Below are 12,203 nucleotides of genomic sequence, written 5' to 3' on the forward strand. Positions count from 1 at the left end.
CGGGTGTTGAGGGTCTCCTGCTGTGTTCTTCCTGGTCAATGGATATAGCCTGACTCCCTGTTATCCAGTATTGGGGAGGGGGAAGAAGAGTGGGGAGGGAGCTGTTCAATCCTCGCTGCCTGGATGACTGGGGGCCCGAGGGGGCAGGGTGCCCCCCTCCATCCTTCAGCTCTGGCCTCTGGGTCTCCCTCACCCTACCTGTGTCCTTACAATCTTTGCTCTGTACAATCAGCCTCTTTACACAATAAACTACCCTCTCCACGTCCTGGCTCTTTGTGCTTGGAGGGGAGGGGCTGGGGTCATGGCTCTTGTCTTCAGGGGAGCTGGGGCCTCTGCTTCCCAGAATCAGTCCTCAGAGGGCCCTCAGCATTGGCCCAGGAACCAGCACTTGTCATTTTCTTGGGTGGGAAAATGGAGGATTGTACTCTCTCACCCAGGGTGTGGCCCCCTGGGCTATGGCCATCCAGAGAAAGAGCCCATGCAGGAGAGGAGAGAGGCTGGCCTCCCAGCCTTCTAGAAGGCCCCTGAGGGGGCTCTGCTGGCCCCAGGAAGCCACCGAAACAGTACTGGGGGTCCCTGGGGCTTGCCAGTGCCCGGCTTCATGGGGAGGGGCCCAGAGGCATGCGAAGACTGGGCTGCCCCGCCTGAGCCGCACCCGGGTCCTCACCCGCGGCACAGCCCACTGTTTGCACTGGGCTCAGGGAGATGGATGGGCTGTCAGTCCCTGCCCTCTCTACCCGATAGCTCCAAGGATACAGCAGGCATGGAGACTAGACAGCCAGAGGCTGCAGTCCCTGTGCTAAGCCAGCTGCAGAAAGTCACCTGGGGCTCTGTTCCAGAGAGAATCGTGCTAGTGAGGGGTGGGGGCGTGTGAGAGCCCCAGCCCCTCTCCTCACCTCCTCCCATGAGTCAGACAAGGGAAGAACTGTTTTAGACCCCTCCTGGCTCAGAAACAGACTGTCCCAGCCCTCACCAGGAGGACTGTCCCTTCCCACCATACTTGGAGTGACAGCTCTGTCCCTGGGAACAAATGTCACGAAGCCTGAATGTAATCGATCAAACAAACAGGGTTTATGGCAGCAGGAGAGAGCTGTTGAACCCTGCCTGGTAGCTAATTAATGAGCTCATTAGGAGACAGAGTACGTGGGGAGGGAGGGCCAGGGCTGCCTTCGGGGCTGCAAGCTTCTGGGATGTCCTGGGCTGAGCTCTGACCAAGTGCCCTCCCACAGAAGGAGGCAGACCCCTGAGGCCGGCCGGGCTGGTGGCAGCACCCCTCCTTGACTCAGGCTTCCTGGGGTGTACCCTGGGCTGTACTGATTGTGGTGGTGAGCAGGGGCAGGCACGCCCCAGGCATGGGCATCAGAAGCTCAGTGTCCAGGCCCTGCCCTTGGTCTTGGGTTGCAGACGCTGCCCCCCACCTCAGTGAGGATCTGGGGGGGGAGGCTATGGGGAACCCAGTCTGGTCTAGGCACCCCTGCTCAGAGGCTCTGGGCTACCGTCTCCCCAGCCTTGGCATTTTGGAGTTCTGCTGGGGGTTGGTCTTTGGGCAGCCTCAGGCTTCCAAGTAGACCTCCACCAGCCCCCCCACGGAGTGCATGCGGTAGAAAACCCCCAGAGGCAGGCCGAAGTTGACGATGGTGAACCACGTCTGGTAGCCATAGAAGTCCTGTTCCAGCCCGTTCTCAAACTCCGGGTGTATGCCAAATGCAGGCATCATCCACAGCTGGGGAGGAGAGGAGGGGAGTGAGTGGGGGAGAGGGCTCTCCGTGCCCCGGGGGACTCCTCTCGGAGTGGGGGGCAGACCCTCACCCTAATATCCCCTCAGCCCTGGGCTTTCAAAGCCAGCTGCCCCCACCACCCCCCCAGCTACATCCCCCCCACCCCATATCACAGCCACCTCACCAGCTTGCCAGCCTGAACTCCAGGTGGACCATGAGGCTCTACTGCCACCGCCCATGGCCCAGCCTGCTCTATCAAGCTGGGCTCCCCTCTGCCCTGACCTCAACCACCTTCTTGACTCTCTCTGCTCCCTCCACCGGGCCCTGTCTTCTGTCCAAATTCTGCCGCTTTCTCAAGACCCAGGCTCAACCTTCATGAGACCTTCCTTGGCCCTTTGGGCCCGCACTGCCTTTTCTGAGCTCCTACTGCACTTTCGGGCCAGGTTATGGCATGTAGTCTGCCTGTGGCGGGGGCTTCACCACTTGAGGTGTTTCCAGTGCGACGCACCTGGGTTGTGGTGTTCAAACACGCCCTCAGACCGCCCTAGTTGTCCTGGCACTGCCGCTGACGGGCTGTGGGACCACCTAAGCCTCAGTTTCCCCATCTGCCAAACAGAGGCAGTGATGGCACCTAACGGGCACTGCTGCACGGGGTTAGCGTGCCGAATCAGTGAGCTGCTGAGGGACAGCATGGAGAGGCGGACGTGTGACCTCAGCTGCCACACACCCAGCAGTCATCGTCAACTCCTCCCGCTAGAGAGTTTTTAGAAAACCAGGCACTTAACGATCTCTTCCTTCGGCCAAATTCAGTGGATGATCAATTATTTGGTGTCCCCGGTGTCTCTCCAACTAGAGAGTGAACTTGCTGAGGGTGGAAGTCTTACATGTTTGGCACATTCACTCACGCCAGGCACCTTGCAGGATGCTGGGGGGACACTGCTCTCAAGCAGCATGGGGCTAGTTGGAAAGAGGCAGTTGTCCTTGACAATACAAGGGACAGGTCATTTGCCCTTGGGATGGTCAACGCTCCATGAATGCGCCTGGCCAGCCCCGCCCCCACGCCCCGCCCCGCCTCCCCGCCCCGCCCCCAGCTCCTCTCCACTCACCGTGATGTTGCAGAGGATGAGGAAGAGCGAGATCTCCTTGAGTGCCCGCCTCTTCCAGTTGAGGTGGCTGTAGGAGTGGATGTAGGCCAGCGAGGCCCGCCGCAGGTCCTGGCCCAGCTCCAGCAGGGAGCCCCGGCGGGGTGGCTCAGCCTCCGGCTTCCCCGCCAGGCCCTCGGGCGCCGTCTCCCAGAGCGGACGCCGGTGCAGGCCCTCGATGATGAAGAGGTTCTGAACGATGTGCTGCAGGATAAGCAGCAGCGAGTAGGCCAGGATGAGGCGGTCGAGCAGCTCATGGGGGCGAGTGGCCACTATGGCCACGATGGAAAAGTAGGCGATGCCCATCTGGCCCAGCGCGGCGCCCATCAGCAGCACCACGTCCAGGCTGCGGGTGGGGTTCTTGAGCGTGTCCAGCTCTCTTTCCTCCAGCCCGTGGATGGCCGTGCCCGCCAGGCCTGCCAGGCTCATGGTGGGCAGCACGGCTATGTAGAAGGCATAGTAGAGGGTGAAGTACTGGCGTGCAATGGTGGGGCCACTGGCTTCGATCTGGAAGAGCACGAAGACGCACACGCCTGCCACCAGTACCAGCAGGCCCAGCAGTGGCCCAAAGATGGCCCCGTGCAGGTGGAAGGGAGGGGTGTCAGGGTGGGCGCCTGTGTGGGGTGCCAGGCGGCGGCCCACGTTCTTCCACATGACAAAGAGCACAGCGCAGCAGATGAGGCAGTACTCGGTGCTGAAGGGGTAGAGCATCAGGTAGCCCTTCTGGAAGACCTCGCACACCGTGGCATTGAGACAGAGGCAGGTGTTGGTGTCATTGCCTGGCAGGGGCAGGGCGGGAAGGGATCGTCACTCAGGTTGGCCTTGCTCGGAGGAAACCAGCTGCACAAATCAGTCCCATACCCCTGGAGTATGCCAGAGGTGGAAAGGACCCAGCCGCCCATTTTTCCAGACATGGAAACTGAGGCCCAGAGACAGAAAATCAGAAATCACAGGATGGTCATTTCTTTGCAAAAGGATTCCAGGCTTCAGGCATCAAGCTTTCCTAAAGCATTCAACACATGGTGTCTCTTTGAGGCCGAATGTCACCTCTACGGATCACTGGTCAGGCACAAGGGAGAATCTACAACTTTATAACCTGAATGCACAGCAGCATGCACTGTGGGGTAATCAGGCATCTAGCCTCGCCATTAGGTGCCTTGCAAAGAATGCAGCATCACCTGTGGAACGCTGGTGCCCAGAGTGTTTAACCTGAATCAAGACTTTGGTCCGTACTTGCAGTTTGCAGGCAAAGCAGGGAAGAGGAGCACAAGTCAAATGCCACCACTAGGCAGCCGTCTGACAAACCTCAATGCCGTTAGGAAAACAGAGACTTAAGGATAGAACAACCGAACGTATTGCGTGTTTGAACACACCATCGTAGAAGACATTTCATACGCTGGTTGGAGAAAGTTGAATATAGATCGTTGGAGAAGATGGGGATGATGTTGAGGAATTCTGTTAGAAATTATAAGAGCATTGTGGTAGTGTAAGGAAATATACTTATTTTAAAGGGATATGCACTAAAATGTTTTGAGATGAAATGCTGTGATCTCCGTAATGTAATTCAGCAAAAAATTGAAATAAATATGGCAAAATGTTAATAATTATTACATCTAGGTGATAGGTATATCCCATTCTTTTACTCATCTGTATGTTCAAATTTTTTTTAATAATAAAAGAATCATGGCGTCACTTGCCAAAAAAATTCTCTTTGCACGGCTCTTCTGAAAAATGTATCTGAGTGTAAAGAATGTCCACAGTACACAGGCGGGTCGTGACTTTGGCATGTGGGTGTGTAAATGCATGAATGTGCTGGGAAAGCTTGGCTGTACACAGGTCAGGATGGTGATGCCACCTGGGGGGGTGCTTTATACGTGCAGGTATGGCTGTGTCCCACATGTAGGTTCATGAGATACAGCCTCTAAGGGCAGAATGGACAGGTAGGGGATTGGGCACATGGAACTCTCTGAGTTCTTTCTGCCCCGTAATCTTCTGTCCCTCCTGATATGTCCAGGTATCTGCAATTGTGTTCAGAAGACAATCCTTTCAGTCCTGAAACCTTTTTAGTTTCTTGCAAGTAAAATGCAAATACTAGGGGTGGGGTGCACAGCTGGACTTACCCGTGAATAGCTCAGCCAGGATTAGTGGCTATTTTGCTGTCAGCGAGGCGGATGCCTGGAGCAGGGCTGTAGGGTGCTAGCACCCGATGGGACAGGCACAGAATGAGGGCAGGATGTCTACCAGTGTTTAGTTGTCATCTGGCCTCCAGAGTTTGCTCCCGCTTTGGGAGGGAGTGTAGCGTGTGTGTGCGCGTGTACGTGTGTGTGTGTGTGTGTGCATTTGGGGCTGGGGGATCATGTCTCCTCCGTACCTGAGAAGTTTTCCATGAGGGTGTTGAGCTCAGCCTCGATCTCGCGGTGCATGGAGTCGTTGGTGACAGCCAGAACCCACAGCAGCAGGTCTGTGGCCAGGGTCAGCATTAGGCCACACCTGGAGGAGGTGCCACACTCTCTGCCCACACAGCCTGGCCGGGTCCCCAGGTGCCCCGCCCTCATCACCACTGCCTTTGGAGTGAGCACTCTTTCCCAAAGCCAGATCCCATCTGGCATGAGGACTACAGGGGAGGCAGCCCTAGGAGCCACCTGGGACCCCTTCCCAGACTAACCCGTGACCCCAAGGACATCATGTCCAAAGAAGTTGTGGGAACAGGCACTAGTGGGGGACAGGGAGCTCCAGGAGTTGGAGGGAGAGAAGGTGCCCCATCTTACCTAGTGAAATTGGTCTGGACCTGAACACAGTCCTTACAGTGTTTCCAGAGCACCCAGGTCTGAAAGAGATGGGGCCTTGAGCCCAGGGGCTGGGGGTAGTGGTGGTGGAACTGTGGGGTGTGTGCCCCAATTGCGTGTGTGTGTTTACAACAGAAGTGACAGTGAGGAAGTCTGGATTGGAATCCTGGCTCTGCTATTTCCTTGCCGGGTCATCTTGGGCCAGTGGCAGAATACTTCAGAGCCTCAGTCTCCTTGGCTCTAAAATGAAGCTAAAATGCCTACCCCTCAGGGGAATGCCCACTTACTGGGGGGATGGAAATGATGATGCAAAGAAACGCCTAGCACAACGCTCAGGGGTGCGAGTAGTAGTAGTCAGTACCCCTTACTGAGAGTAGCTCTGTGTAACTGGGGTGGGGGTTGGAGGGTGTAGATTTAGTTATATGCAGGTATGCGCGGGCAGATGTATTTATAGGTGTCTGCATTTCAGTGACACGTTGGGTGTGCTGATGCAGGTACATGTAGGTGTGCGTGGATGTGGGCACGTGGAGGCAGACATTAGTGGGGAGCTGTGGTATGTGTGTACCCCCCCAGGCCCTGTATGCAAAGGTAGGGTGTGTGTGCATGAGGCATGGGGATGGGAGCTGTCTGTCACCTGGACGCCGATGAAGATCATCTCGATGACAGGGAAGATGAGTTCCAGCTGTGACTTGCAATGGATGTGGCTCACGTCATAGCCCACCCGGAAGATGTTGAGGCAGATGGTGCAGCTGCCGAAGAGCACCAGGGAGCCTGGCCGGGCCAGGTGGCCGTTGGCACCTCCCCTAGACCTGGCTCTCCCTCCCCACCCCTCTCCATCCACCCAGTGGCCCAACACTCACCCCGCACCCAGATGGGTCCCGCGTGAGGGTCATGGTAGAGCACAGCGTGTGGGTGGCGGGTGGTGCGGGCAGCAAAGTAGAGGAGCCAGAGGAGGGACAGGGCCTTCAGGGCGGCCAGCAAGATCCACACATCGCCCAGCGTGACGGCCACGTTGTTGAAGATCATGCTGCAGATGAATGCTCCACCCAGGAACACCACATTGAGGGCCAGGAGCCCCGAGAAGAGCTGCCCTGCCTTCTGGGCCTGCCTGTCCCTCCGCAGCAGCAGGGAGAAGTGCCGCACCAGCCAGGACTTCTGGCGGGGCGAGGCGGGAGCTCCTATTTTCTCGGCCCCCGCGTCCACTTGGCTCCCCTCAGCCGGGGCTGCTCCAGTCTCCTGTGCTTCTGGGGAGGCCATGGATGGAGCCTGAGAAGGGGCTGGGGAGAGAGGGTCCTGGTGGGCTGCCAGGCTGCCCTGGCTTCAGTTAGGGAACTGCTGTGTGACCTAGGGCAAGCTATGCAACCTCCCCGGTCGGACGTTGGAAATAACAGCAACTGCCCTATCTACTTTACAGGACCTGAGGAGGTTCAAACAGAGCAGGGGATATGGAAATTCTCTGTGCTCCAAATAAACATCAGGATTATTTTGATTGGCTGGAGGAATACCTCCCTCCCAACCCCCTGCAGGGCTATCCCACTTTCTGCCTCAGTGCCTGATCTTGAGATGGAAAATAACATCTGTCAAGGGAGCCAAGGGCATTTGCATCATGTCTGGATGCTGGACGTTTTCCAGGGTTGTGACTTTTCACCACGAGAAGGCAGCTCGTGTCCTGCTGACGTCTGGGAGGAATTTCCCTCCTGAAGGCAGGGAGAGCAAGTAGATGTCCTCCCTTGTTCTGACTACGGTTAGTTGGGTAATGGTTGCCTAGCACACTGTGTTGAGCAGGATCCTGAGGCTGAATGTGGGCTTGGTGGGAAAGAATGTTGTCATTGAAATAATACCCCATTATGGGTATATATGGGCATATATAAAATTACCTATATAAAAGGTCTAAAAGACACCCACCAGGTTCACAACAGGAGTTTCTTCTGGGAAAGGGAGGAGGGTACTAGGGTTGGGAGTGGTTTAATGCTCTAGTTTTTAAAAGCACATTGTTCATGTGATTCAAATTAATTTTAAAGCACATTACAGTTTAGGAGGGAAAGTTCTGGGATTGACTTGCAATGTTTGCTGTGAACAAGGAACAGGTTGGGATCAGCATGCATGCTATGCCCCAGACTTAGACAGAACTGACTTCTATATGCACTATCTCCCCAACCCTGAATCCCGGATGACCTGTGAATGCCAAGCACAACATGGGGAACACCATCCTTGCCTTTTTCTCTTTCCCTCAATGTCTCCTGCTACTTCCTCACCGTCCTCAAGCTTTCACTCAGGCCAACTCTTCGTCACGTCTCTCCTGGGCCCAGATATTTGGTCACCCCATACCTGCAGCTCAGGGCCCCAGCCTGGAGTCCAACATGCTCCCCTGTGGGCCCTTCGGGTACCCATTCCTTGTGGGACTGAAGCCACACTAGAGAGTGGGGATGCCCTGGGCTTCTCCTCAGCTGACCTGGGAGACTCTCTCACCATCCCCAGCCACCTCTGGTGCTTTCCCTTGGGGCTGCCACTGCCCTTACATGCTTGGTGCTCTGGGCCCAGGGTTCCAAGTGTTCTCTGTCCCCATCCTCCAGGCTGTAGGAGGCCTGCACTATCTCAGCGAGTGGCGTCTTCATCCCCACCTCTCCCAGCAGGTAGCTGGGCACACTCCTTGTCTCTCCCCTCAACCCTCCATCTCTCGGGTCCACACCTGTCCATTCTAGTCCACAAGTCTCCCTCAGATTTTTCTTGACCTCAACCTCTACCCTAGTCCAGGGCCCCCTCCTCTCTCTCCTGGACTGTCTCCTTATCCACTGTGACTCTCCCCATCCACTATGACTCTCTCCTACTTCGAGCCCAACAAAGGCAACCAATTGCTGGGACTTATTTCAATAAGTCACTCAGAGAAAGACAAATACCACAATTTCACTCATACATGGAATTTAAGGAACAAATGAACAAAGAAAAAAGGAGACACGAGAAATCAGACTCTTAAACATAGAGAACAAACTGGTGGTTACAGAGGGGAGGTGGGTGGGAGGTGGGTGAAGTACATGTTGGGGATTAAGAGCACACTTATCGTGATGAGTACCGACGAATGTATAGAATTGTTGAATCACTATAGGGTACACCTGAAACTAATATAACAATGTATGTTAATTATACTTGGGTTAAAATAATAAATCAAAAAAAGGCAAACAATTGCCCTCAGTATAAAGTCCAAACTACCTCGCATGGCCTGCTCAACCTTTCAAAACGAAACCAGGCAGTGCATGTTTAACCCGGGCTTGGAGGCTAGCTTCTGTTGCTTCCTGGTCTGCCCTTGGCTTACCTCTCTAGCATGGTCCTCAGACCCCACTCCCTGCTGTGGGCTGTGTCATCTTGCTGCAGCTCCCAGGGTGTGCTGGCTTTTTCTCACCTCCCTATCCACCCACATGCCATCCTTTGCCCATAATGCCCACCCCATTGCCCTTTGGCTGATTGCATCTTAAAGCAGAACTCCACCTCCTCTAAGCAGCCTTTCCTGAACTCCATGCCAAGGCTGCACGAGGTATCCCCGCTGCACCCCATACTTGTTGCTGGAGCATCACCTATCATGCTCGATCCGTTTTAACTCACTGTGCTTTGTTCTGTCTTTGCCTGTGGACTTGGAGCTTCAGAAGCTTTAGCCTTTTCCTCTCTGTAACTTCCAAAAGATCCTTACCACATTTGGCTTTAAAATACAGCCTCTCCAGCCCCCACACTCCCATGTGAACTTGCTCAGTATTTATACCTTCTTTGGTTCTCTTATGGCAAATAGAATAAGAAAACTCAGTCCTCTCTTTAAGATTCTACAAGTGATTTTGTCCCCCTTTCCCAGTCCTCTCTGTCATCTTTGCTCCAGTTTTCCCCCCTCCCTGTCTGACCCTTCTGTCAAACTCGGGCACCTGCCCCCATGTTGATCCAGGCCTAGCCAGAGGGCTCCAGGGCTCCGCATTTCTTGTGTGGCTTCCTGCCTCCCCCCTTCACTCCTGGAGCCTGCTCTTCCCTGTCTTACCTGCTACCCTCCACCAATGACTCTTGCCCATCCTCACAATCTACCTTAAGCACCTCGCCTGGGAAGCATTCTCTCCCTGCCCAAGCATCTATTGAAAGTGGGTGTGCTGTGGGCATGGCTGGCTCCCCTCAAAGCCAGGAACTCCTCCAGGGTGGAGACCAGGTCCTGCTTAACTCGAACTCTCCAAACCTAGCACAGGCAAGACACTCTCGCTGACTGATTCTGCCATTTTCTGGGGGAGATTTCAGCACCCAAGGCGTGGACAGAGACCCTTCCCTTTATGTGCTTTCCATCCTGGCCCAGCCCAGGGGACTTTAGAGATGATCTTTGGTTTTCCTCCCAGGCTCCCCCACCTAAACTGAGCAAGCATAAGCCTCATAGGGACACCTCCCTGCTCCTTTTTTCCCAACTCTAACTGCTCCTTTTCGGCCTTCCCCAGAATCTCCCTCGTCTTCCCAGGGCAGTATAACCTAATAATTAAGAGCCCAGATTCTGGGGGCTCTTGGGTGGCTCAGCCTGTTAAGTGTCTGCTTTTGGTTCAGGTCACGATCCCAGAATCCTGGGATTGAGCTCCAGGTCGGGCTGCCTGCTCTGCAGGGAGTCTTCTTCTCCCTTTCCCTCTGCCCCTCCACCCCCCACCACAGCTTGTGTGCTCTCTTTCTGCTTTCTCTCTCTATCAAATAAATAAATAAATAAAATAATCTTTAAAAAAAAAAAGAGCCCAGATTCTGGCACTTACTACCTCTGTGATCTTGGATAAGCTACTTAGACTCTCTGTGCCTCAGTTTCCCATGATGTAAAATGGATATACAACCATGGAATAGTACCTGGTACATAGAAGATGCTCAGTAAAGATTTCTTGAGTGAACACACGAAGGACTTAATGCATAATACCTACCTCATAGGGGTTTCGTAAAAATTAAATGATTTAAAGCATGTAAATGCACATAGAGCCTGTTAGCTACTTGTGCATTTCCTTCCAGTTCGGCCGAGGTCCTGGAGAGGCTGGAAGGGTCAGGATTACTGGTGAATCTCAGGGCGGTTTTTGCTTGGGCTGCAAGCCTAGAGGGGACACTGGAGGACAAAATTCCGGGTCCTCTCTCTCCAGGGTCCTCGCCCTATCTTCCCTATCCTCCCCACCCCCAATCCGACCCTCCAACGGTCGCTAGAGGGAGCCCTGAAAGTGGCGAATTCGGCCGCGGGGAGGGTTACAGGGTGGGGCACGTAGGGGTCTTGGGGAAGAGGGGCAGGGCACCTAGGACTGACAAGGAAGAATCCGCAGCCCTCTGGCCCTTCCATCGGCGCGACGCCAGTCCAAGGGAGGGCAGGAACACCAACCTAGTTTGTGGGTCGCGATGAGAGACAGGTGCTGAAAGCAGCGCAGCCGTCGGGGCGCGGCGCCTGGCTAGGAGCGCAGGGCCAGCTCCGGAGGAGGCTGCTGAGCGGGGGCTGGGAGATTGGGGATTTCTCTAGGAGCCACTCGAGGGGCCGCGGGGCCTGGGGCAGCCGCTACACATATGCTCAGACTGGAAGTCCAAGCAGTCCCAATCCCACACCCCTTTACCCAGCCGTCCGTGTTTTTATTTCTTTCTGGCCTCGGCACCCACCTTTGCCTGTATGAGCCCAGACCGGCTGGGATGGGGCATGCCCTGCTGACTTTTGTGAGCTCCATCCGCGGAAAGGAGGTGCCCCGTGGGGCTAGAGTTGGAGTAGGGGGCAGAGAGGGGCCGGTTCTCCGGTCTCCAGGTGTTGGTCTCCGCCAAGTCATCCCGCCCTCCCTCCCCTCTCCCTGCAGCCCCTTGTCTTTGAACCCAGTTTTGGGGGCGAAGTGGGTGTGCCCGCCGGGAATATCCCGCCAGCAGTCCAGGGTTGCTCCTTGTGCCCAGCCGGGCCACCAGGAGCCTTCCTTACCTGAGGCCTGGGCGGGTATCGCGGCCGGCTGACCACCGACTGCCAGCGCAGCGCCGATCGTCAGTCCAGGTGAGGCCCCTGCACCCGCCCGGATACCCCCGACGCCCTTTCCTCGCGGGACTGCGCAGCCGCTGCTCGGGTTCCTCGGCCTATCGATTTTTCTGTTGACTCTGGGGATCTCATTAATCCTTCGTTAATTACCCGGCCAGGGGCTCCAGCCCGGACCGTGCAGCCAATAGCGAGGCGGCTAGGCGGGAGGCGGTGCAGGCTCGCAGCCTCAGGGTCAGAGGGCCCGCGACCGCCCGCCTCCCTGGTGGGGAGGGGTGCAACGTCCTTAAGCCGCAGCGAAGGGGTTCAGGCCACACTCTCCTTTGGTGGCCAAGCAGGGAACAGACTGGACACCCTCCCCGCCCAGCTCTGGTGTCTTCTTTTCTCGTACCCCACCCAGCACCCGGGAGAGGCGCGGTCTTGCAGCAACCTCGCCACTCCACTCTCTCTCCCTAAATCGAACGTGAACTTGGGGCTGAAGAGACCTCGTTCTGACGGGACAGGAGGCGGGTAGGGAGGGAAGTCGCCCCCTCTGGCCCTCTTCACTCTTCGCACAGCCTCTGAGACCTGCCCCCCCCCATTC

At 55.8% G+C, this 12,203-nt stretch overlaps 1 protein-coding gene across 1 annotated transcript; it reads right to left on the minus strand.

Moving 5' to 3' along the window:
• Positions 1 to 1,552: 1,552 nt before the first annotated feature.
• Positions 1,553 to 8,261, minus strand: OTOP3 (otopetrin 3). Its single transcript, XM_088027053.1, has 7 exons — positions 8,166 to 8,261; positions 6,507 to 6,960; positions 6,281 to 6,417; positions 5,629 to 5,687; positions 5,232 to 5,350; positions 2,825 to 3,639; positions 1,553 to 1,723 (listed from the first exon to the last, which is right to left on the minus strand). The coding sequence occupies exons 1-7, from the start codon at positions 8,259 to 8,261 to the stop codon at positions 1,553 to 1,555; spliced, it is 1,851 nt and encodes a 616-aa protein (XP_087883179.1).
• Between the last annotated feature and the right edge of the window lie 3,942 nt (positions 8,262 to 12,203).

The sequence above is a fragment of the Eumetopias jubatus genome, unplaced genomic scaffold (assembly GCF_037043125.1).
Source record: "Eumetopias jubatus isolate StellerSeaLion01/CBP00866 unplaced genomic scaffold, mEumJub1_p1.0 scaffold_10, whole genome shotgun sequence".
Lineage (NCBI taxonomy): Eukaryota > Metazoa > Chordata > Mammalia > Carnivora > Otariidae > Eumetopias > Eumetopias jubatus.

Bases quoted from the DNA above. Each gene is read 5' to 3' on its own strand.
- OTOP3 (XM_088027053.1), bottom strand. From the start codon at position 8,261: ATGAAGACGCCACTCGCTGAGATAGTGCAGGCCTCCTACAGCCTGGAG. The intron at 3,640-5,231 runs GTACGGAGGAGA...TGCCCCTGCCAG, and splicing joins CCTCATGGAAAACTTCTCAG to GCAATGACACCAACACCTGC. The intron at 1,724-2,824 runs GTGAGTGGAGAG...TCTCCTCCCCAG, and splicing joins TCATCCTCTGCAACATCACG to CTGTGGATGATGCCTGCATT.